General features: G+C 39.2%; 1 protein-coding gene and 1 long non-coding RNA gene across 2 annotated transcripts in view; one reads left to right on the top strand and one right to left on the bottom strand.

Moving 5' to 3' along the window:
- The window catches only part of hmcn1 (hemicentin 1), a 599,829-nt gene that overhangs the window by 344,008 nt on the left and 229,212 nt on the right, over positions 1-26,609 (top strand). The window contains exons 34-40 of the mRNA XM_043699541.1: positions 3,772-3,941; positions 4,812-4,966; positions 7,145-7,268; positions 15,778-15,879; positions 17,852-18,028; positions 19,002-19,153; positions 24,126-24,249. Of these exons, the coding sequence (XP_043555476.1) occupies positions 3,772-3,941; positions 4,812-4,966; positions 7,145-7,268; positions 15,778-15,879; positions 17,852-18,028; positions 19,002-19,153; positions 24,126-24,249 (1,004 nt within the window). The remainder of the gene's footprint in view (positions 1-3,771; positions 3,942-4,811; positions 4,967-7,144; positions 7,269-15,777; positions 15,880-17,851; positions 18,029-19,001; positions 19,154-24,125; positions 24,250-26,609) is intronic.
- On the bottom strand, positions 13-26,609 carry LOC122554470. Its single transcript, XR_006313003.1, has 3 exons — positions 26,507-26,609; positions 25,363-25,450; positions 13-187 (listed from the first exon to the last, which is right to left on the bottom strand). It is a non-coding gene; the product is annotated as an uncharacterized LOC122554470 (long non-coding RNA).

The raw sequence follows: 26,609 nt of genomic DNA, 5'->3' as shown, positions 1-26,609 counted from the left end.
AAGACTTTAGCAATAGCAAGGAATGCAAAAACAGACACAGCTTCTTTCAGTACAGAAAAAGGTCCGAAGTGAATGTAGGTCTCTTCGAGAATGAGGTTGGGGAAATAATCATCGGGAGCAGGTAATGGTAGAGAAGTTGAATTCATACTTTCCATCGGTCTTCACAGTAGAGGATATTAATAGCATTCTAAAAATACAAAATAATCAAGGGATAAAATCAAGGGAGGAAATGAATACAACCGTTATTACAAGGAAAAAATGTTCTAGAGAGACTAATGGGCCTAAATACTGAAACGATCCCTGGACCTGATGTATGGAACCTTAAGATAGTATAGGAAGTAGCTACAGAGATGATGGATGCACTGATGATAATCTTCCAAAAATTATGGAAAAGTCCCAGACAATCGGAAAACTGCCAATGTAACACTCTTATTCAGAAAGTGATGGAGTTAACTTAATGGTTTTTAATCCAGCTGGCTAGAGGGCAGTTAAAAGTCAACCATGTTGTTGTGGGTCTGGAGTCACTGTAAGCCAGACCAGGTAAGGATGACAGTTTCCTTCCCTAAAAGGCATTAGTGAACCAGATGAGTTTTTCCTGATAATCAATAATGGAATCATGGTTATCATTAGACTCCTAATTCCAGATTTCTCTGTTATTGAATTCAAATTCCACCATCTGCCACAGTGGGATTTGAACCAATGTCCCTGGAATATTGCTGGGTCTCTGGATTAACAGAGTGGAAAAGTATGGTGCTGGAAAAACACAGCTGGTCAGGCAGCATCCAAGGAGAAGGAAAGTTGATGTTTCGAGCATAAGCTCCTCATCATGAAGAGCTGGTGAAGAACTTATGCTTGAAACATCGTCTCTCCTGCTCATCGGATGCTGCCTGACTGGCTGTGCTTTTCCAGCACCACACTTTTCGACTCTGATCTCCAGCATCTGCAGTCTTCACTCTGTCTCTAGATTAACAGTCCAGTGATTATACTACTAAGCCATCCCTTCCCCAACATCGGTCATTGGGAAGATGTTCAAGTCTATTGTAAAGGATACAACAGCAAAGCATATAGAAATGCATAACATAATTGAGCAGAATCAGCATGGTCTTGTGAAGGGGCTATCAGAGCTGACAAATTTGTTACAATTCTTTAGGGAGGTAAAAATCAGAATAGATAAAGTGGGACCAGTAGAATATATTGGTTTTCCAAAAGGTTTTGATAAGTTACTGTGTATAAGGCTACTTAATAAGATACAACCTCATGGGTTGAGGTTGATCTATTATTATGGATAAAGGATTGGCTAACTAATATAAGACCAACATTCAGTATAAGGGAGTGTTTCAGGATGGCAACCTGTAACTAACAGAATAGAAATATAGATATGTTGATATTGGAGGCAGTCCAAAGAACATTGACCAAATTGATCCTGGATATGGAGGGATTTTCTTACAAGGGAAGGTTGAGTAAATTGGGTCTTTACTCATCAAGGTAGAGAAAAACAATAGATGACCTTTTAGAAACATATACAATTCTTAGGCTTGATAGGAAATGTTTTTTTCCACTTGTGGGAGAGTTGAGGATCTGAGAGAATAATCTCAATTAAGGGATAGCCCTTTTAAGACAGAGATAATGATTTTTGTTTTTCTCTGACAGTAGTTTATATGTAGATTTTTTTACTGCATAGACTGTCCAGACTGGGTTGTTCTGATAGATTTTTAATCAGTAAAGGTGTCAAGAGGTTTGGGGAAAAGGCAGGAAAGTGAAATTGAGAATTATCAGATCAGCCATAATTTCAGTGAGTAGCAAAGCAGACTCAAATGGTCTGCTGGTCTTATGATCTTATTTGCAAATACTTGATCACAAAATAGACCATTAGTGATGGTGGTGATAAAAACCATAAAAGTGGAATCTCACCATTAGAAAATTAAACAGTAACAAAGACATGGCCATCCTTTTGTTATGTTATACTAAATATATTTACATATTGGTTAAAATGTAAAGTGGTCATGGCTCTACTGGACCATAGGGCTGCTCTCTCATTAGACAGAGGTGACTAGTGATGGTTTAACCTTAGGGTCACCACACTTCAGGTGAGGAACGAGGCTGAGAAGGAGACTGCTTCAGGGTAACCTCAGCTGGTACAGGAACTGAACCCATGTTGTTGGCATTACTCTGTATTGCAAGCCAGCCATCAGAGCTTACTGACACCCAAACAGCCATTCGGCACAGTTGACATCAATAGAGATGGTGGTTGGCGACTTACTGGAACTGATGATTCTCGAGTACATTATCCACATTAGCTCCCAAGATGGTGGGTGTCATGTTCGCAGAATAAACCAGTGACAACTTGTGTTTGGGTTAGTGTGTTGGCACCCATTCTCCTTTCTATACTGGATTTACGAGCCTGTTGATGAGCACTTATAGAGGATGAACCACTGGTGATTCATGAAAAGAGAGGTACTTTTAACAACAAAAGCTAATTTATTATATGGTAAGCAATAGGTGCAGGTTAAATTTGTCTTAGTGGTAATGTTTAACCATGCAATCAGGAGCAAGAAATTATACGTCTGATCGCATTGAGATCTAGAGATGGATTCCTCAGTTCTCCATCCAGGATTGTGTGACATTATTTGACCAGGTTTGGTCCTCGAGGGCAGTAGGGCTGTATTATAGAGGATTGGTGGTCATTTGACTGTTGATAGCTGTCACCTGATGCCTTGGATCATCATAGGATCCCTACATCGTGGAAGCAGGCCATCCAGCCTATCAAATCTACACTGACGCTCTCACCCAGACCCACCCTCCCTACCCTACATTTCCCAAGGCTAGTCCACCTAGCTTGCACATCCTTGGACACTTTGGTCAATGTAGCATGGCCAAACCACGTAACCTGAACATCTTTAGCCTGTGGGAGGAAACAGAAGTACCCGGAGGAAGACCACTCAGACACTGGGATAACATGCAAACTCCACACAGACAGTCACCTGAGGATGGAATCATAGCGTCCTTGGCGCTATGAGGCAGCAGTGCTAACTGATGAGCCACCATGCTACCATCATGGGAGGTGCTTAACTGCTTCTGACTTATAGTGAGCTGCTGTAATCTACAATAGGCACATTGGATTAAAGTTGCCATATTCTTAGCAAACTGCATTTCCAAAACATGTTCCTCAGTAACCTAGAATCTTGCCTGTGTCTCCTATCTGCTGTTGAAAAATGGATGCTGAGCTATAAAAACTGCATTGATGCTTCCAACAATGAAACTTATGACTGTTATACACCAATTCCACACAAATGGGAATACAAATGAGTAGTTTAAGAAAACATGTGAATGCCACTGTCATATCTTTTTTCCAAAGGGAAGTATTTTGAGGATATTTCAGACGTTTTTTGAAAATAAATTGTCCAGTTTACATTTTGGAATTATCTAACCCAGAGAGCTTCAAATGCTGATTTAATGTGTTTTTTTCAACATTGAGACTGAGTGTTTTACCAAGTAAGGGAAATGGAAAGCTTCACGGATAGTGGGGATAAGTTGAAATTGATGTAGAAGTTTGTTTATTCCTAGTCCTATTTCTTATGTCCTTATATTTGTAGAAGTTCAATTCTGATGAAAGTATATATGCAAAATTCAAATGCAGGTAACATATGTTTTTTGAGTAAGTTGTATGGTTTTGTACATTACAATTTTAAAGGTAGTTTGTTATTACATGCACTGAAAATAAATATTTGGACATTATATAGTTAATTTTTAAAAATCATGTTTTTATTATAGGTGGCTAAAGGATGGACAACCTATTAAAACAATGGCTGGTGTTCAAATTTTAGCTAATGGCCAGAAGTTAATCATCTCTCAAACTCAAGTCTCTGACACAGGCAGATACCAATGTGTAGCTACAAATGAAGCTGGCAGTCAACGGCGGGAATTCAATGTCATAGTACAGGGTAACTTGCAAATCCAGATCTGATTGTTAAAATGCTTTTGTTCTGTTTTTCTTTAATTTTAATTTACTCTACACTCAGTGTAATGCTTAAAGGACAGAACTGAGCTGGTGGATGATTGGAGCTATCTCCCTGGCCTCTGGTAGTGTTGCAAATTGTTCAATTAATGATATGAAGGAACTGAGCTCAGATTCAACATGAAGCTGTACAATAGGGTGAGCGGGGAAAGATATAAAAGAGACCTAAGGGGCAACTTTTTCACACAGAGGGTGGTATGTGTGTGGAGTGAGCTGCCAGAGGTTGTGGTGGAGGCTGGTACAATTGCAACATTTAAGAGGCATTTGGATGGGTATATGAATTGGAAGGGTTTGGAGGGATATGAGCCAGGTGCTGGCAGGTGGGACTAGATTGGGTTGGGATATCTGGTCAGCATGGACAGGTTGGACCGAAGGGTCTGTTTCCATGCTATACATCTCTATCATTCTATGACCAAGTACTCAACATCTGTTGAGTGTAGAACAAATGACCTAGCCACAGTGAACAATCTGTTGTCTGCATAATTCTGAATCTGCATTTGATAAACTATATCTTCTTTAATAAAGTTAAATCAGAAGCCTTTTATAAAAAAATAAATTCCTAATGATTATCAGTTGGCATTCTTTCTAAAAAAAAATTGACCTCAAGTTTTTTTTGCATTACAGTGCTCCATTTCCCACCAACTGCCTTTTACTTTCTGTGACTGTTAATGTGGCATGACAAGGTCTTCCTGAGAATTAATTGTACTGAGTTAGCTAGTTTTCTATCAGATTTTGGCAGCTGAAAGTTCATTTACATTTCAATGAAAATTGATTTTTTTTTCACACATCAATGCAGTTTCACCAACAATTAGATCAACAGGACCTTCTGAACGAACAGTAGTTGTCCACAAAACTATAAACTTGCAGTGTGTAGCCAATGGCATTCCATATCCTGCCATTACCTGGCTCAAAGATGGACGTCCAATAAACACAGCAGGAGGAAACATTAAGGTATGTTCACTGAAATGCATGTTACACATTACATACATTAAAATCTTTCAACTATTCTCTAGAATCATGCCTGAAGAATAGTCAGTTGGCAAGGAATTTGAAGTTCCAACAGTACCATAGTGGAGGGATAACAAAACTTTATCCTAAGTTTTAGCAAAACAAGTATAGAAATAAAAAAATTTAATGTTTTTGTGCATATTTCATCTTAAATTCATCACGTCCAATAGAACAACACTTCCTCAAAGTCGCACTGGAGATGTAGGTTCATGCTCATATCTCTGAGTGGGTATGAAATCAGCATTATCCCTGCCTGTCCCTACCTGCAGCCTCTTCAACAATCAAACCCTATCTACCCCTGCCCTGACCATCTAGACTGCAAAATAATCCCTGATTGAACCCCTCATGATGTTAATTGGCTGCCTGACTTCATGAGGTGTGCAGTCAATTCTGTTCCCAACTAGCTCCTGGGATGGCACAACAACAGCTGGATTGCCTTGGAAAGCCATCTCTACATAGCATCCACCCTTCCCACAATTTTCCTGATAACACAACTACCAAGCCAGCCACAACAAATCCAAGAAAAATTAGCCTGTCAATTCCATTACCTGTAGTAGTTTGCTAAATATTTTGCTAAAATTAAATTTTAGATAATTTTCTGTTATCTTCAACAAAACTACTGGAAAATCCATAGTTTTGGATTTTCTAGCTGTTATACTTTCATTGTTCTCTCTCCATCTCCTTGACAATTTCAGTTCTAGTTTGTATTTGCTAATAGAATGCCTGACTAATCTCAGAATAGTGAAGTATTTACATTAGTCCGAAATCAAACAAATTAATTTACAATATTTTAAAAACCTCAGGTCTCAGTTTTTTTTCTACAAACATCAACTCAGCTTGAGCCTCTGGTTGTTTCTGGAACCTTTGATTTCTCAGTTCTTGAGCTACACATGATCACTCTGTTGAATGGAAAGCCTCAGTTACTCAGTTAATTAATAAACAAATTAATTGTTTCCATTTTTTTTCAAGATGATTTCTGTGTGTAATTCAGTACTGACCAGATCCTAAAATCCATAGAGGGGCACAAAACCATAGCCACTTTGGATTAATTTTAGCTGGTTTGCACTGCATTAAAGTAGGTAAATTTTAAGTCTGTTAAAAGGGGATGTGCGTTATGGTTAGGGCAGGTAGCTGAATTGATCACAAGATAAAGATGTAATAAACATTAGGAACATTTTAACCTATTCAAGATCATCCATCCAATCTCTTTTTTTCAGTTAGTCTACCCAAAATTTGTTTCCTTTGTTGAGTTCTTTATTCTTATGTTACGTCTGATACCAATCACCAGATTGTATCAAGACCAACTTTACTTCATGCAGAACTACTCTTCTGGATTTAACATTATGCCATTTTAACCACTCTTTAAGACATCCTTTCTTCTTTCAATGTAAAGAAGCCAATTAATAAGCAATTTTAACCTAACCCATAAGTATAGGGGCACTGGCTAGCCTGAGTGCAGTGCTGGTTTTTTACTCCACCTGCTTTTACTTTCTGTTAAAGTCAACCAAGACTAATGAAGGGTGTTCAACCCTATTCCATGTGCTTCCAAGTTGAAATGGCTTTTCAATCTCCTCTATATATTCTTGTAAAACTTACAGATTTAAGATTCATCCTATCCACCTGTAGGAATTTTACAGAACCAGATTGACCACCTGTTTTATACCTGACTTTACATTTCATGGATATCAATGGATTTCACTTTGTTGAAGTCAATGGGAATGCAAACATTTATTGTGGTAAAACCTAACTCATTAGCTCCTCTCAACTGAGATAGATTGATATCACTCCATAATTTTAGTTATTCCTATTTTTGACATAATCATTTTTGAAAGTTTCCTTAAAATTCAAAATGGTCATAAAAACACTTATTCTCTCCTTACAAAATTTCAAACATCATGCCTTCCGGGGCTTTGCAGTTCAAACTGGGAGTGAATTATCTTTTGTTTCCATAGCTGAGGAAAGATGGATTAAGTTTGGGTGATTTGACCTAAGGGAAGGGCTAAAATATGGAAGTGGTTTAAAACCAGGGATTTTTAAAATATATAAATATGCTTTATAAACCAAACTTGCAGTAAGTGTAGCTTGTTCACAATGTTTCAGCATATCACTGTATCTTTGTAGCTGGAGTCTGCGGGTCGCATGCTGCAGATTGTGAATGCCTTGCTGGAGGATGCAGGCCAATATTCCTGTGTCGCAACTAATTCAGCTGGAGAAGCACAGCAACACATTAGACTCTATGTACATGGTAAGATTATTTGATGACAATAAACACTAAGACCGTATCTATTTTAAAGAAGTACACCAAAAAATCTATTTGAAAAGTATTATTTTAATTATACTGTACTACCTGCATAAACAGTGCACCAGTATAATTCTGCCTCCTAATTAGAATGATTTCTGTGTGTAACTCAGTACTGACCAGATCCTAAAATCCATAGAGGGGCGCAGAGTCATAACCACTATGGATTAATTTTAGCTGGTTTGCACTGCATTAAAGCAGTTAAAGCATTAAATCTGTCAAAAGGAATGTGCATTATAGTTGGGGCAGGTACCTGAATAATGCAAAAAGTACATCTGTCCTTGGAAAAATTGAGGAATGGCATAAAATGAGAGAGACGGTTGCAGTTTTCCAACACTCCACTGGAGGTGTCTTATATCTATTTGTAACCTCCTGCAGCACTATAAGATCTCCACTCCTCCAAAGTTAAAAATCACACAACACCAGGTTATAGTCCAACAGGTTTAATTGGAAGCACACTAGCTTTCGGAATGGCGCTCCTTCATCAGGTGATGAAGGAGCAGCGCTCCGAAAGCTAATGTGCTTCCAATTAAACATGTTGGACTATAATCTGGTGTTGTGTGATTTTTAACTTTGTACACCCCAGTCCAACACCAGCATCTCCATATCACATCCACTCCTCTAAGTCTGGCTTTTTGTGCATTTCCAGCTTTAATCACTGGCAGCTTGGATGTTAAGTCTCTCCAGTGCTCTGTCCTTCTTTAAGGAACTCAGTGTTTAATTCTATTCCTGTGAAGCATCTTGAAAGAATTTACCGCATTAAATTTCTTTATAAATGCAAGTTGTTATTTAATGGAATTTGAAGTACAGAGGTAAATTAAGTTTTGTTACAAATATGTTTCATCTTACAAAACCTCAGCAGGTAATGAAATACTCGGTACTAGAAGTGTATCTAGTGGAGATTTAACCATATTTCTCAAGTGTAACAGTTTATTTACTGACATTTGGCCTCAAGCAATATATTTTATGATTCATATTTAATCCTTGGAACATTTTGTGATTTTTGACATTAACCCCCAAATAAGACCTTAGTTCACTTACCTTTGAGTAACACTCTTAAAATAAAGGCCGGTTCCAAAGGAATTAAGTTTATTTCAAAATCCAGCAGACATATAAAAACTTCACAGAGTAGGAAGTTTGTAGGAAGTTGCTGCTCATATATCCCTTCGACTAAGATAATTAATTAAATTTAAACCTGGAGAATGAATAAGGTAAATGGGAGTCAAATCAAATGGAAAACTTAGTTTGTGAGGCCAGAAGGTTAAAAAGACAATGGGCATAAGAGGTTATCTGCTGATTACCTGTCCAGGAGGATGTGAAAAAATGGTAAATATGGATTATGTGGAATGACTTGTTGAAAGGAAGGCAAGAAAGGCCTTTATAATGTCTGGTATCTCGTCTGAAAGACCATTTAAACATTGGTGCTCTTCCATTATAAAATGGACAAAAATCAAATATAGTTCACTCTCAGTTATGAGCTCTCAAAACATGAATCTCACATATACTGTGATTTTACTGAAACTGTCTGCAAGGTGGATGTTCCCAGTCAGTGCTTCATTGTAAAGTTCACATGACCATGGCAAATTACCAGGCATATTGGTAATGCATTTTATTCCAAATATTCCCTTTTCATGTAAAAAAAGTTGTATACGTTTACAAAATTATGAGGGGCATGGATAGGGTAAATAGGCAAAGTCTTTTCCCTGAGGTCAGGGAGTCCAGAACTAGAGGGCATAGGTTTAGGGTGAGAGGGGAAAGATGTAAGAGACCTACGAGGCAACTTTTTCACGCAGAGGGTGGTACGTGTGTGGAATGAGCTGCCAGAGGAAGTGGTGGAGGCTGGTACAATTGCAACATTTAAGAGGCAGTTGGATGGGTATATGAATAGGAAGTGTTCGGAGGGATATGGGCCGGGTGCTGGCAGGTGGGACTAGATTGTGTTGGGATATCTGGTCGGCATGGACGAGTTGGACCAAAGGGTCTGTTTCCATGCTGTACATCTCTATGACTCTATAACTTACATTGAGAATTAATCAAGTTACACAGTATGTATACAACTATTCTCATTCAACTTTGTGTAAATATTGTATAATCTTTTAATTATACTGATCTCTTATGTATATGTGTGTGCACATTATTGTTAGCTATTCATCTGATTAATGTTCCTTTCCTTGGGAATGTAGTTTGTTGCTACCTTTTTGTTTCTTTTCCATTTCCTTCCTTGGAATACTGTGGACCACTGGGATTGATGGTTGTTCTGTGGCCTGTGCACATGCTGTATTTGCCTCTTCCTTATCAATGCCCCCTGCAGTTGAGGAACAGCTTCTCCTATCTGTGACTATGGTTGTGAAAGTATGTTATTCACTTCTACCACATATAATTGAGGTTTCAACTGTTGTATGCGAGATCCTGAGTGTTGCCCTTAGGCTGACTCTTTTTGAGAACATCCAAGTTTTGCACCCTGACTGTTTCTCCAGTGATGAATTCTGCCATTTTGCTTTGATTCTGTTACTCATGCCTGTCAGTGATTCTAGCTTGGAAATGACGTCAGTTGTTGTACTGGGCTCCTTTCCATGCCTTCAACAGCTGTTTCTCCATTCCAGGATTTCATTGCATACATCTGTGCTTTGCTACATTTGTTGGGTTTTTTTATTATTCTTTTGGCAAGTATCACAGTCACTTCAGCCTTTCCCAATCCATCATGAAGTGCCTGAATTCTTCACTTGCGAACCAAGAGTCATTTTCATTGATCACATTGTTGGGAGTTCCGTAATTGTGCCTTCATCATTGTGTCTCACCGGTAGTGGTTCAAGTCAGCTATTCCACCTTCCAGTCATCAGAATTGTAGTCATCAGTGACAAGATAATCAGTTCCTGTGGGAGTGAAGAGGTCCACTCCTACCTTCATCCTGTCTGTCTGGATGTTATATGTCATCACTGGTTCTCTAACTTACTTAGCTTGGTTCTCATTACAAGCATTCCACTGGATGATGTGCTCCTTGATCTCATTGCTCATGTTTAGCCAGTAGATCCCATCTCCTTCTTACTCAGACTTGACTCAATTCCTTGGTGCTTGCATGGATGTACTTTAACACTACTCCTCTCAACTCCTTGGGGATAATAACTCTAATTTCTCTGTACAATATGCTTGTCTTGAGCTGTCAGTTCATTTCCACATGTCCAATACTCTCTTTTCATACAATTGTGTCCTTGATGGTTTCAGGTCGCCATTTCATCACTACTTCTTGCAACACTTGGATCATTGTATATCGTTGAGCAGTTTACTTGATTTAAGCAAGCTACCTGCCTGTTAGATTTTGAATGTCTCTGTTGGGTTAATTAATTCTTGTGCATGTTGAGTTGCTGCCTCTCACTGGATTTCATAGCATCTTTACTTTCTTCAGTCACCACTGCTATTGACAATATGGCAGCAAATTACATCTGTTTCCCTTGCTTGTATTGCATGCCTTGATGGTACCTCTGTAATTGGAGCAATATTCTTTGCAAGCAGTTTGGAGCACTTGGTAGTGTCTTGAGGGAATGGCTTTGACAATCTTCCAGTTGGCTTTGACTGTAACTTTAATAAGAACATAAGAAGTTGGAGAAGAAGTAGGCTTTGAGCTTGCTCTGCCATTCATAGCTGATATTTTTGTGGACTCAGCTCCAATTACCCACTTTATCTCTTCCAAGTTGATATTGATGAAAATGTTCACAGGCAAAGACAATGGACAGGTACACTTTCTCAATGTGAACAGGTATTATTTGTGTTAACACCCTAGACGCAAACATAACTAGTTCTTCTTGTTACGTTAAGGTTCCTCCAAGTCCTTTCTTGCTGATGACATGCTGCAAGGTGACCATCATTTCAACACTAGTGCAGCTTTCACAAGTTATTTGATTTTAGTGAATGCTGCTTCTTGTTCTGTGCTCTAATATCATTACATGTTCTGATCAGTGAGTTGACATATTAGATCACATTCCAAAGACAAATTATCCAAGAATTTGGCTAAGTAGTTAATGAATTCAGCATTGCTTTTATATCTGTTAGCTATAACTCTAACCTTTTTAGGATTTGGATATCAGAGATTTTCAATTGCAAATTTTCCTTGTTCACCTTCAGATGACTTCTGTCCAACACTCACACTAGAGTGTGATCATAGTCAGCAATGGCTTCTTCTGTTGTGTCTCCACATCCATAGACAAGAAAATCACCCACTATAGTTTCTACTCCCAGGAAGATCACTATTTATCTCATGCTGGCTGCATTTGTATTTCTCTAGTGTCTTGGAAATATCAAACGACTAGCTGTACCTCATGTAAGGCATCCAGAATGTAATTAGAAAACTATTGCTTTCATCCATTAACATCCTTCGTATCAAGTGTAATGAGGATTATGTTTACAAGTTGTTGCAAAATTCCATTAATGTTTGGCTTCATTGCTTTAATTAGACCCTTTGGACTGATACAAAATCTTGATTTTCCAGGTTGTTTCACAGCTACCACGCTGCTAATCCATTCTATTGGATTCATCACTTTCTTGATTAGTCCCTACTCCTCTACCTATCTTCTAGGCTGAGCTTGACGGAAACTGGAACTTCCCTCGTCATATGCTAATATCCTTAACCTGTAAACACATTCAGGCAGAATTTTACAGTTTTATAGCCAAGTGCAAGTTGCATTGAACTTGTGGCAGGGATTCTAACCATGAGGCTGAGTAAATTTCCACGCCAAATCTTAGCAAACTTGCCATTCCCAACCCTATGGCAGGAGGAGTGCTGACAGCTGTCATACTTAGTATTGAGGATTGAGGAGAGATGGCTGAAAAAAGGAAATTGATGCTGAAGCTCCTTGTTGGACATGGTGCTCACATGGGTCATCGTCTTCCCCTAAGACCAGTAATTGAGGCAGTGATACCAGACAATGCTAGCTTGGTTAGAGGTCACCACCTGTGGTGGTAACATTAAAAGCTGTATGGAGGAGTGCACAGCATTGTATAAAGGAAGTTAATGAAATGCTCCACTCCACTAGCATAAGGGCATCATCTTCTCTCCCTTACCTCACACTTATCAAACCTCTGGTCAAGTAGAAGGAGTTAAGACAGGTGTTGTACAATCTGCCATTCGACTCCTCACCTCTTAAGTGCTTAATATTGGAGACTGCTCTTGAATTACTGTGCCAGCATTCTGTGAGAAAAGGCCATCCCCCTTGACTTGAGTCAGGCCTGCTGACCTTCTGCTTTGTAACAGGGTTAAGTGACATGGCAGAACAGTAGTAACATGAACACAGTATCTCTGGGTGAAGGGACAAAGCACAAAAAGGCACAGCAAGGATGCTGTCACCACCAAGCTAGGCTTGCTGTGTGAATGCTCTGATACTGATCTGCCACACAGTGTGTTTAAGTTCTTATATTCAGCAAAAGAACTGTGAGCCGACTCTTATAAAAAATAATATTCCTTTATTGAACATAATTAATATTAGAATAATAAATTATATTATAACCTATCTTACGCTAAACTTTGTATGATCATATACCACCACACTAGAACTTGGCCTGGCTCCATGTGGTGATGTTGTCGTCTTCTTCTAATGGTCTTGGAGATGTCTTCTCTTTTGGTGGTTATTCTCGAATTACCACACTGAGTAGGGTTTTGAGGCAATTCTTATCCTTATCAGTCCTCTCCTTTTGGGAGGATCTTGAGGATCTGCCAATGAATTGAGCAGGTTCAATTACCCTGATCCGTCGGATCCAACCAGGTGTTGGGACATTGATGGCAGGGTGGCCCTTAGGTATCCATTATGGTAGGTGCTGGGGGCACATAGCTTCCTCCAAATCAGGGTGCAAGGCGCCTCCCTCTCTAGCAAGTGACTTGATGCTCCTGATTGTCCTGATGGTGACATTCCATTGTCCTATTCACATCCAAATTCAGGTGTGTATTGCAGGTTCTGCTGCTGTCAAGTTTGTTTACAAACCATCTGTGGAAGCTGTAGCCTGTCTGGATTCTGCAGCATGTGGATTAGCACAGTCACTTTGGTCAAGGCTGCGTTCTATTTCCCAGCATGCTGTAATCATTATCCATCTTTTGTAACTCCACGGTAAGTTTATTACTTTCCATCATAAATTCATTATTTCGGGTGGCCCGCCTGTCCACAGAGTGAAGAGTCTGGAGATGCAGTCTGGTCTGGTCTATGAACTGGGTCCATATCCTGAGCGCAGTGACCTTGCAGCAACGTCACAAATTACTGTTGCCCATTTATTCCAATGTGAAGCCTTGAAGTACAGAAGCATTCTGTAAGTGAACTGGAAATGTAGTATGCATGTTTTTTCAAGGCTGGAACATATGAGATGCCAAAGTCTGTAGAGGTGAGGTGTGTATGGCTGATGCTCATGGAGTGTGCCCCAAGAGTTTGGTGCTCGGTGTCCAACATGCAGTCATTGGACCATGCGGTGAATTCAGCCTGCCACACAACTGCTCAAGTTTCCATGTTGGATTTTCACAATGAATAGAATTTTGGGAATGTGGTAAGATTGCAACCAGAGTATTAATGAAGCATTTTGAGCCATCAACAAGAATTAACCAATGTCAATCGGCAACATGCACCAACCAGCGAGAATCTCACCACACTACTTGTGAAATGAATAAACGATGGAGTGAAATGGTCTCCATTATGAGATACACCTTGCTGGACTTCTCACCCAATTCTGCCTCTTCTCTTACTTCAGACCATGTCTCCCAATCCTCTATGAGATTGCATCCATAATTTCACTTCTCCAGCAATGCTTCTATAGTCAATAGTTTAATGTGCTGTAATTTCGTATGTTGAGCATTACCAGTTCAAGCTTTAGACTTGCTCCAACTGAAATGATTGGCTTTTGCTTGCTGAATATGATCTGGAGCTCCTGGTCTTTTTTTATGACTGGTGCATTGGATTCTGATTAATCTGTCCTCTCGATACAAGTATGGTACTATCATATAGCCTCAACCTTAATTTCAAGAGCTTCATTTTTCAATCGCCATGTTGAGTTCTGTTGTACAAGGTTGTGATGTTACATGACACATTGGTGTTAATCTGACATTGACTTGATATTCTCTTTCTGCAGTCATCATCCGATAGTCACAAACCATTCACCTCATACTAACCTGATTGAACCAACCTGCTGCATGATGTAGAGTGATTTGTCAAAATTATCGGCTGACTCTCTGTGGTGGCCATTTACACATGTTTTCTGTGCTTTCATCTAGGCAAACACTTGTGATCAGGCTTCTTTAAGTGAAAATATGTTTTCTGCACACTGGACATGTCTTCTTTTCCTTTTGTTGTGTCCCCAGCAGTCTATGATTGTCCACAATCATGAAAAGATTTTTCAGTTCTGCTTCAAATCAGCTTTTATTACAACCAGTACGAGGAAAGGAAAAGTATTTGTCTTGCTGTTGTCTTGCCAATTTTTTTAGCAGTGGCTTGTTTCTTTGTTGTGCTTCAATTTCTTTCAGTTATTTGAAGCATCCTTCATAGCTCTGAACATTCTTGTGTTCGCTCGTCTTATGAGCCCTCAAGACAACATTCAGGCTTATACTGTGATTTTTTTTGAAATTGGCTCCAAGATGGATGTCCCCGGTAAGTGCCATATGGTATAGGCACATATGGTGCCACATTCACTTGCAATTTACAAACTGAAGCAACTTAACAATTTACAGTTTATCTTGTTTTGACTGTATTTGGACTATCTGCAAACATGAACAAATATGGTAGCAGCCTAGAATTTGCTGGAGTAGAGAAAGCCACACCATGACCCGTTCATTAGATTCTTTCCTCTCTCTCCAGTTCAAAGCTGTTTGTACCATAAATTGCCGGAGTTTCACTGTACTGGCAGTGTATCACTTCCTTGCCAAAGGTTGTTATCTTTTTCCATTTTAATAGCAGCATCCATGTTAGATCTGCTGTTACCTCCCCAGCAAATTCAGGGTCCATGTCTAACTCAGATCTCAAGGGATGTTCCCATATCAGGATATAACATATCAAAATACATAGAATGAATGAACACCAAACAAAGGATGCAGGGATCACTTATGGGAGTGTCCAGTATCACTAAACCCCAGAAAATATCTAAGAAGACTTTAAGTTTTTTTGTATAATTCCATTAAAAAGAAAATTAGCTATGAAAAACATTAGATTTGGTAAGTCTTTTCAAGGAAAAATACCAGATAATTTAATATCTTCACATAAAATTTTGTATGAACCACAACTCAGAATTAGGTCATTCCTGATCTAGATCTGGTTAAGTTGGTGTTTATATTCCACACTAGCTTCATCCCATTATATGTTACTTCTTCCCTGTTATTGCCCTTTTCCCTTCTTGTTCGGTTGTGCAACAAGCCTCCCTTTAACTGCACTAATGCTTCAACCACCTCATGCACCAGTGAGTTCTTCTGAGTCATCTACATTATTTGTCTTTGCAGAACCTCCAAGCATTGAAGATGGAGGCCTAACTCTAAATGAAACAGTGATTGTTAGGAATCCAGTAGAATTGAAATGCAAAGCATCAGGAAATCCAATACCAGGTAGGCCTGAGAAACTCTCTGCAGCTATTTGCTGACTACCTTTTGGTAAGTGGAATGAATGGTATATGATTTAATTGTTGTGTTCATATCTTACTGCATGCCTTTATTTTAATATTTGCTTTATGGGAAAATAGATAATTTCTAAGAAAGGTCTTTTTGAATTTTTTTTTATTTGTTCACGAGATTTGGGTGCCACTGGCTAGGCTGCCATATAGTAGTTATTCCTAATCACCCAGAAAGTAGTTAAGAGTAATTATATTACCTTGAATCTAGAATAGGGATGGTAGGTTTCCTTCCCACATTAATGATCAATACCATTTCATGAAAATTGCTGTCCATCACTATGACGCTACTTATTCCACAATTTTGTTGAATTCAGATTTCACTAACTCCTATGGTAGGATTTGAACCCATGTCCCCAGAAAATTATCCTGGGGTCCTGGATAACTGTCCAGTGACTATGCCACCACCTTCCCACATATATAATTTAGCTTTGGACCTTCCCTCTCCAAAAACAATTATGACAAATAAATGCAAATTTACTGTGCGCCATGCTCATTATTTAACAGGGATGATCTCAAGCTTAGTACGTGTGTATAAAGAGGATTTTTTTCAGGTTGCTATTTGTGCCACCACTGTAAATGCACACAAAATAATTTACTTGTGCGATATCCCAGGTGATGAATAGGTCACGGTCAGTTTTGGTGGATGCTTAGTTAAAGGGTCCGATCAATACTGGTCTCTTTGTCTTATAAATGAGTTGCCAACGAGCACTATTGCCCATAGAAATGCATCCTAGCACCTTCAGAAGAGGAGGGTTAAGGGGGAGAAAATTGAGGTTGATGGGAATACAGATTAACAAAGTTGGTTGGTATTGCGAAACATTGATGAATTTGAGCACCACACATGGAGGTAGTTAAGGTAACTGAATATTAGGGAGCTTAAATATAGAATGTGAAAGGTATATAGTTAATTGGCGTATATGATGTGATGATGAAGGGCTTAGGCCCGAAACATTGACTCTCCTACTCCTCGGATGCTGCCTGATCTGCTATGCTTTATCCAGCACCACACTTTTCAACTCTGACTCTCCAGCATCTATAGCCCTCACTTTCTCCATACATGATGTGAAAGAAATTACTAAGAATGAGTAAAACTGGAAGGAGGAGTTTTATACCTTGTCAGAACTTTACAGTTTGGTAGTCCTACACCATTTGGAAATTTGGGGATAACCCTGCCTCAGCAGGTTCTGGGAGACCCAACTGCATTTTTGATACAGCAGATATTTAACTGCCAGTAGTTTAAGAGTCATACCATTTTAAGCAATTGTATCAAACCCCAAGGCCTGCTAGCCTATCAGATGGCTGACAGCTCTTCAGTCACCAGGAGCACTTTTGCGGTTACTCCCAGGCATCAATTACCTCATGCTGTGATGTAGCCACAATTGATGAAGGCTGGAAATTGAGCTCAACAAAACTCTTCGGCAAGCCCCATAAAGAAGACTATTGTTTGAGGACAGAGGAGTTCTTTCCAAGGAGGGCCTTGGCCACACAGTATCAGAGAGAAAGGTCCCTCCACTAAATCGCTGAGGTCAGAATATACCAGACCATCTCACCACATGGCTGTGCCCACCTACCACTGGTAAAACGCAAGAAGCATTGGACAGAGCCCTGAAATGTGCAGAATTGGATACTTAACTGCCTCAACTGCCCTGGGGAGCTAGAGGGCCAACTATCAATTGCCCCTCTGGTGGTAAAATTCCAGCAGTGATGGGAAGGTGATACACATATCACCCTACTGCGTGCCCACCAGACCTTTGCCCTCCACTTTGCAACATAATCCTATGGAGCCACAAAAAATCCCATGAATGGAAATTTTGTTCCATCCTTTTGAGATATTGAATCAGTCATGATTTTAGGCTGTAAAGTAACAGAGTTAATTCTAAAAATGTCTTTATTTTTCTGAACACTAGCTGTGACTTGGTACAAAGACAATCAGCCAATCAGCATAAGCATGGCAGCTTCCATACTGAATCGGGGTCAGCTTCTGCAGATTGCCAGTGCTCAGGTAGCAGACAGGGGCATGTACAAATGTGCAGCTGTCAATTTAGCAGGTTCTGCTGAGATATTCTACGATTTGAAGGTTTATGGTGAGTAATGTTGTAAGTTAGACTTTATGAATTCATGAAGTGAAGCTGCAAATGTAATTGATCTGAGAGTAATAATTGTACTATATCCTTCTGTGTTAAAATATATAAGATGCATTATACCTATTAACATAATAAAAACTTTATAACTTGCATATCTATCATAAGTAATGAAGTAAACAGAAGTTTTTCAGTGAAGCAAGAAGCAATTTGAATTTAAATTGTAAATGTTTAAATCCCAATTTTACATTCGATTGAAAAACTGCTCACTGAATACCTCATGTACACATAGACAGAGTTTTAGCATGCTGTAATTTAGTCATTTTACATTGAATTCAAATGGGTAGATTAGAAGTTGGATATTAATTAAGGACAGGACCATTTAATTTTTATGTCATGGTGATTATGGTAATATCATCAACTAGAGCTGAATAGCCTCCCTCTGCGAAATAAGTTTTGAACACGCCAAGGGTATAATTTTTCTGTCTTTAAAGTTGTACCTGAAAAGTCAAGTACCTTATTTCAAAATATTTCAATGCATTTTATATACAGTGATGGTAATTTTAATGCTGTGATACAGGATGCCAATTCACTATAACACAATCATAAATACTCCCAATTAATTTCAAAAATTTATTCAAAGCAAACAACAGTCATTCAGCACCACAAACCCCAGAAATAAGATAAGCTTTTGGGAATATTATTGAAAGATATCTGCTTGACAATACAAATAAACCAAATAATTCAAAGTGTTTTAAAGTTAATTGCAGTGCATTTGTCGGCAGATTTAGCCAGTTCTCTTACAGCTTTAAATGGATATTGACCCACTCTGTAATAAGAATAGACAAAGAAAATTGTACAGATCAACTATGTGCAGCAAAGTTAACTCGTAGAATATCATAATTAATATGAAACAATTTACATTTCAAAAGTTTGAATGTACTTTTGTTTTCACATTGATCATTTTACTTTGTAGTTCCTCCAACAATCATTGGCAGCAATGACATGGTGACAGTGGTGGTCAATAACCCTGTTAGACTTGAATGTGAGGCCAGTGGCATCCCAGTACCAAGCTTAACGTGGCTGAAAGATGGCAGCCCTGTCTCCAGTTTTTCCGATGCTATTCAGGTACTACTAATTCATTGTTTTAAACTAGTCATTACCTTGAAGATTTTCATGATAGTATCAAGCTTAACAGCCAACCTTGTAATGATAGAAACATATTACATTTATATAGCATCTTCTTGTGCTTAAACTACATTAAATTGCTTCTCAGCCAACAAATTGCTTTTGGAACGTGGTCACACTTGCAGGCAATTGCAACAACCAATTTGCAAAATGCAAGACCATGTAAAGAGCAAAAACGATGAATAGTCACCGAATCTACATTTTTTGAAATTGGTAAGGAATGTTATAACTCTGAAAACTTTTCTTTGAAAATGTCTCATGGTACTTTTTTATAAATGGGCAAACACATCATCAAAGTTGGTATCATCAACAATATAGCTTTTTCTTGGTGTCACATCATTGGACTGAACTTTCCTCAGGGCATTGGGGTCACAACATCAAAACCAAAAGTGGGTCCCAAATCTTATCAAGAGGTCAAGTGCATTGGTCACAGAAACCTTACATGAGGTGGCCTCCCAGTTGTCGGCCTCAGTGTTTGCCATCCAAATATGGATGGTAATAGGTCAGGAATCATGAGGCCCAATAGGCAGTCTCTCACAATGTAAGGATGGCAGCATCGCCCAAAGAGGTGAGTGCTAATGAAGAACTCAGAGATAGGAGACATCTCAAAGTGAAGGCATTTATGAATGCCTCCTTGTTCATAGGAACAGGAATAGGCCATTCAGCCTGCCCCACCAACCAATCAGACTGTGGCTGATTGAACACTTCAATTACTTTTGAATACCCCATCCTTATCTGCTACTCCATCCTTATACGGGAGCTGGTAGTAAGAAATCTATCAATCGTTATCTACAACATACTCAAAGACTGAGCCTCTATAACCTTCTGTAGGGAATTCCAAAAGTTCACAACCCTCTGATTAGAATAATTTCCCCTTATCTCAGATCTAAGTCGCATCTCCCTTCTTTTTAACCTGAGTCCCCGGTTCTAGATTCCCACACCAGAGAAAGCATCTTACCTTCATCTACTCTGTCCATCCTATTTTGTAAGCTTCAATAGATCACTTCTCATTCTTCAAAACCCTAGAGGATATTAAACCCCATTTGTCCATTCTCTCTTCGTGTGACAGTCCAGCCATCCCGGGAACAAGTCTGGAGGAGTGATCCTTCAAGTAAGGGGCCTATAGCCATTCACAGACCTGTGAGAGCATTATGGCCTCCTGATCCTGCAAAACAAGTTGCTAGTTCCAGTAGTGGCCCAGACCTGGATGTTTTGACTCTGATCTCCAGCAGCTGCAGTCTTCTCTTTCTCACAGACTTGGGTATGTTGTCTGGAAGCAGGACAACATTGGAGAGCTGTCAGTCAGTCACCCAGCCCACCATCTCCATGGAGCTGGGAAAATTCAAACTAAAATAAAGTATAGATTGATGTATTCAAGGCCTAGAGCGGAATTTCATCATTCTGAGTACAAACAAATGACTAAGGAGCCAAAGAAAATTACTATTATCTTCTCCACATTGTTATTGCTGTCAATGTTTTATTATTAGATACTTTTTTTGTAAGAAGTTTCTCAGCTTGTATGTGATTATGGAGTACCATTCCTTACGCTCTTGAGTTCCCAATCCCACAGTGTTACAGTTGGAGACTAAATTGCGAAAATCAGAGAATTTAATATTTTGCAGCTAGGTTTAGAAGTGTTAAGGCCAACCATACCTTCCTCCATGGTGCTATTCAACAGAGATTAAGCATTCAATAGGACATTGGAAATTAATTGAAAAGTAATGTGCCAGGGTATGGGGAGAAAGCAGAAGATTGTCATGAGTTAATGATATTCATTTTAAGAGCTGGTGCAGGCACAAATAGCCCATAAATCTTCTGTGATTCTGTGATTAACTGTGATTCTAAGACCTCTTATATCTGTTTAGTCAGAAAGTAATTAAATCTACCACCATAAAAATTTACAAGAACAGCAACAAGATAAATAAACCTAGCTGCAAAATATTAAATTCTCTGAAAGTTTTAATTGATTTTCCACCACAATCATTTTGCATTATTAAACAGCCTCCCAACCAATTTCAAGTGGATAAGCTGTTCTCTCATTTGCAGGCACCCTGATGTTGGTATCACTCAGGTCTTAGCCCCAGCAGACACAATGAGGTACCCCAATGATTTTAAATCACTGGCCACCCATTTTGCCTTTTAACTGCCTGTGTGGATGGCAGACAAAAGTTGCTTTTGTTCTAACTACTCTCAAAGGGTCACTTAGACATCTTACTTGTAGCATTACTGACATAAGCTTGGCGTTTACTGGTGCCTGCTGGTGCAGACAAAATGATGGGTGGGCTGGGAGACTGCAAAACAGACTAATATCCAACTACCTAGTTGGTGAGCAGTATGTCAGGAAGTGGCTGATGGGAGGAAACCTTCTTTTGGCAGAAAAACACTCTGGCTTGTTAAACATCCACTTAAAGCCAATTATCCCTGAGCCCACTGGGATTTAATAGGACTCTCACCAAGTCTCCTGTGCCTTTTGAAAGGCAACAAAGATATCTGTCAGGTTTGCCAGCAACCTATAAGGATTCCTCATTCATAGATTGTTCATGTCCAATTAAAATCATCATAGAATCCCTACAAGCTGCAAACAGGCTATTTGGCACAACAAATCCATAACGACTCTCCAAAGAGCCTCCCATCCAGACTCACCCCACCTTCCCTATGACTCTGCATTCCCAACCCCAGGAGGTGCAAGACTTGCGCCCACACCTCCCCTCTCACCTCCCTCCAAGGCCCCAAAGGAAACTTCCATATCCGCCACAATTCACCTGGTACCTCCACACAAGGTGAGAGGGGAGGTGTGGGCGCAAGTCTTGCACCTCCTGTTTAAGCAGTCTTGACTATATTGATAAGACAGTGAAAATGAGATTAGATTGCTACCCTCGTGAGATATGGCAGCTGGTCTATGAAAATTCATCTCATGCACAAGCCAAAACACACCATTTTTGATCACTATGTCCTGATAGAATCTTCTTCCCGACCTCTCCGCCCCTACCCCAATCTGTCCTATCACCCTCACCTTGTCCTTTTTCCACCTATCACATTTCCGACGCCCCTCTCCCAAGTCCCTCCTCCCTATCTTTTATCTTAGCCTGCTGGACAAACTTTCCTCATTCCTGAAGAAGGGCTAATGCCCGAAACGTCGATTCTCCTGTTCCCTAGATGCTGCCTGACCTGCTGCGCTTCTCCAGCAACACATTTCCATCTCTGCATTCCCAATGGCTAATCAACTTAACCAACACATTCCTGGACACCACTGGCAACTTAGCATGGCCAATCCACCTCACCTGCCCATCTTTGGATTGTGGGAGGAAACTGGAGCTTCCAGAGGAATCCCATGCAGACACTGGGAGAATGTGAACACTCCACAGACAGTCTCCCAAAACTGGGATCGAACCTGGGTTCCTGGCATTGTGAGACAACAGTGCTAACCACTGAGCCACAATCCTTCAGATTGGAAGGATTTCCTGCTGGGAACTATTTACCTCTCCTTACATTTAGCCTCTCTTGTCTGTCTCATCTCATCAGCAACCCACTGCCCTCAACTTCCATTCCATCTTGTTTACCTTGCTCAAGGGATTCCAGGTGTGTTACCAGAAGTGCCCTTTAAACCTAATTGCAGGGTCTGTAATGGAGAATTGCTAGTTTCTGATTGACAACTCTAATAGGGCACTTCAGCTTACACAAGGTCCTGATGAGAGTTTTTTTTTAACTCTATTGTCACGTCAGGCCTCCCAAAGAGAGAGAGAATTCCCACTGGTTCTCCAATCAGACAGGAAGACACAAGTTACCAGCACTGAATCCTACCAAAAGCCAATGAGTAAGGAAGGGATCAATGAAACAAAAATAGTCATAACATCGTGATTTAATTGGTGGACAAGAGCAACAAATTAAAATAAATTCCCATGTAAAAACAGAATATTGATATAAATATGTATTTTACAATCTCACAGCTTTAGATGACAGAATTTGTGTGACTTACAGTCTTAAACATGAAAAATTATCACTGCAAATAGTGTATCTCTTGGCTTCCTGTCATTTCTATTGTCAGCTTTCTCTAACAGCAGTCTATCCTCTTGGCTAATTGTCATTCTTTTTTCAGATGCCTGACAGACTGTTCTTTTGACCCTTTTATAGTTCCGAAGGATAGGTGGGCCATTCCATGAAGCTAGTCTATATCCTTCCAGTGAACATTTTTAACTAGCTAATTTTTGATCAACTGGGGTCCATAGCTGGCAAGCTTCACGTAGATAGTGAGCTGGTTACAGTCCATGACTGCAGAGGTGCTTATAACTTTCTCTTATAACTTTCCTCTCACTTAAAAGGGGAAGTGCATTCTTTAGAATTGCCCACAAAATGTAAACCTTGCTTTACGTACGATATCCATAGAAAGATTGGAGGCATTATTTTGTACATGATCCCCTCTAATGTAACAGTGCAGATCTGTTTGTGTGATGTCAAGAGATTGGGGACGGATGATTCTACATAGGAAAAGAAGACTGCCTCTTCCCCCCCTCCTATTTCCACCCTCTCCTCCCCAATGAACTACCAGCTCACAGAACACCTCCCCAAAAGATTCTAATGAGGTCTGAAGCTGAAATGTCTTTGGCTTCCACAAAATCTATTAGAGCAAGTATCTTGGACACACTGCTACCAGTTGCAACTTCAAAATATTTCCAAAGAGGCCAACCCCAGCCCACTGCTCATTATCATTATTTGAACTGCATGCAAAGTTTCTGACCAAAATGTTTACTACTTTAATTTTAAAATATAAAGCTTAGAAACAAGGTGCAAAGATACCAGCAGGTTTACATTTAGCATTTCATTATGTACAAAGTCTTTGCTTTGTCACAATGACTTGTGAACTAAATCCTCTTCTACATGTTCTCTAAAGCACTGTTGATATTCTTCCATGCAGGTTCAATCTAGAGGTCGAGTCCTTTCCATCACCAGCGCTCAGATCAGTGATACTGGCAAATATACATGTGTAGCACTAAATGCTGCAGGAGAACAACAACAGCACATTGACCTCAGAGTTCATGGTAATATTATCACAAATCTTTCCCCTGTTTCTCTAATACTTTTTGCATGTGTTTTCTGGGAGAAAATGTTTAATCTAATTCAATAATCTGTACACAAGAAAGTAGTACCCAACTGAAAATGTTTCATGCTTTCCAACAATAATGCCATCATATGATCACAACTGATAGGTAACTATTCCCTGTTAATTTGAGTAGTTCACATCAGTATGCACCATGTGCATTTTCCGGTGATTAAAAAAGCAGTTCTTGATCCTTTTCATTGTATTAAAACAAAGTATGACACTGGGGACTGCATATGGACTTCTAAGGTCAAATAATCAAAACCTTCATCAAAAAAGTTTATTTTAAAGTGTCTTAAAGGATGAAAGCAAGGTAAAGAGACAGAGAGGTAAGTACTTGAAGGTAATGCCACTAATGGTGGCGCAATTATCACACAATTAAGGCATGGATGGATTTGTAAATGAGGATGAGAATTTTAATTTTAAAATTTTAAAATCAAAGCATTGCATAATGGGGAATGAATGTTGGTTAGCAGGCACGGGCGTCTATACTACAAACCTAAATTGGACCAAAATTCAAATATTCATGTACAGTGTTCTCCTGACATTTGAACATCCAATTTACAAATGCAACTCCATATAATGTAATTTTAAATATTCAATATCTGAAAATTTCCTGTACTTACGAATGGTCCTTTATAATGTACTGCATTGCATTCTGACTTGCATCCAAATCAACTTATGTACAGATTTGGGAATTGAATCGATTTGCAACCCAGGGACAATAAATGCAGTGTGTTCAAATGTCTCCTTCAAATCTGATATCTCTTGTCTCTATCTTGGAATTTCCTCTCCAGAGTTCTTTTTTTCAAAACTTGCTGCCCAACCTGAGGGCTTTGGAATAAATGAGAAAAAGCACTCTGAAGCAATTATCTAAATCTTCAAGCATAGAAAACAAATTATGGCAAGATTACTGGGTGTTCCAATAGGTTATACCATATTAGAGGTGGAATCATCTTGAATTATTGTGAGAACATAGTCACAAAAATAGAAAGAACTAGAAACACTCAACATGACATTTCTGAACAAAATGCAGTAATTTATAGAAGATTACCTGGGAAGCCCTTACACCAGGTGGTTCAAAAGGACAACCTGCCATCACCATCAATGTAATTAGGGATTGCCAATAAATGCTGGTCCAGCTGTAATGCACAAATCCCACAAACAAATTTTAAAAACTTATATGTGACAGATTGTTGACATGTTTTGACCCAGGACTGATGATAACAATTGCTCCTGATGCAAGTCCTTTCAGAGTAGGAACATCTCTTTCAATTGTCTTTCCCAAAGGGGTTGAGAGGCCAATACCATGTGGGTAAAGAGTGCTATCAAAGATATAGGAAATATCTTCAGAATGAATGTGAAATGTTAGTCATTGGGTTTGCACTGAACAAATTTTAGTTGCAACAATACGACCACAAGTTTCTACTCAGTATGGATAGTAAATTGTTAACAACTTTACTGGGCCCACCCAAAAACGTATGAGCACTTATAATCAAGAGAATGCAAAGATGGGCAATGTACCTGGCAGATTTTGATTATGGCTTTAAATATAGAAGTTCAAAGGTAAACACTAACCTGTGTTGTCAGTCAAGGTTGCCTGAGAACAAATGCAGATCCAATAGAACACGAATCATATTGGCAGTACACCATATTAATGATTGCTCGGTAGTAGGGAAGAAATTTGTATTCAAACTTGCAAAAGCATGTCCTGTCTAAAGTGATGAAATATGCCTTGGATGACTGGCTAGGTAATTTCTTGGAACAAGTTTTCTTATCCTATTAGGTCTTCTCAGCCTCTCAGGAGACTTGGGGATGGGTGAGTCTTGTTTCATCTCAACTCTAGCCTTTTCCTCCAGATTTCTTAACAACTCTATTTTGCCTTTAAGTTGATTCTAAACGCTTATAAAGTATGGAAGTCTGTATAAGAACAATCTAACACTATCTTTTCTTTTCACTATTGATGGTATGTTGTTAGAAATTAAGTAGGCAAAAAGGAGGGAGACGCAGTACTATAGAAAACAGTGACGATTAACTCATTTTTAAGTTCAAGTGCAAACAGGATTCTGGAAGTGCCATGTAGAGCAGATCTTACCCAGGCTATGTGCAATGTTGAAATGTCAGACAAGTCACAGCTCTTCCTAAAACGTAAACCTTCTTAGACTAATGACGTGCCCGTCAGTATTTTGAGTACTCACCCCATCATCCTGTTTACATTCCAGCTGCAAATTCACATGTTACTGCTTATACTGAAACATTTTGTGCAAATGGTGCATTTGATAACATTAAGGATTATGAGCA

The sequence above is a fragment of the Chiloscyllium plagiosum genome, chromosome 11 (genome assembly GCF_004010195.1).
Source record: "Chiloscyllium plagiosum isolate BGI_BamShark_2017 chromosome 11, ASM401019v2, whole genome shotgun sequence".
NCBI lineage: Eukaryota > Metazoa > Chordata > Chondrichthyes > Orectolobiformes > Hemiscylliidae > Chiloscyllium > Chiloscyllium plagiosum.
This window is presented reverse-complemented; position numbering and strand designations above follow the sequence as displayed.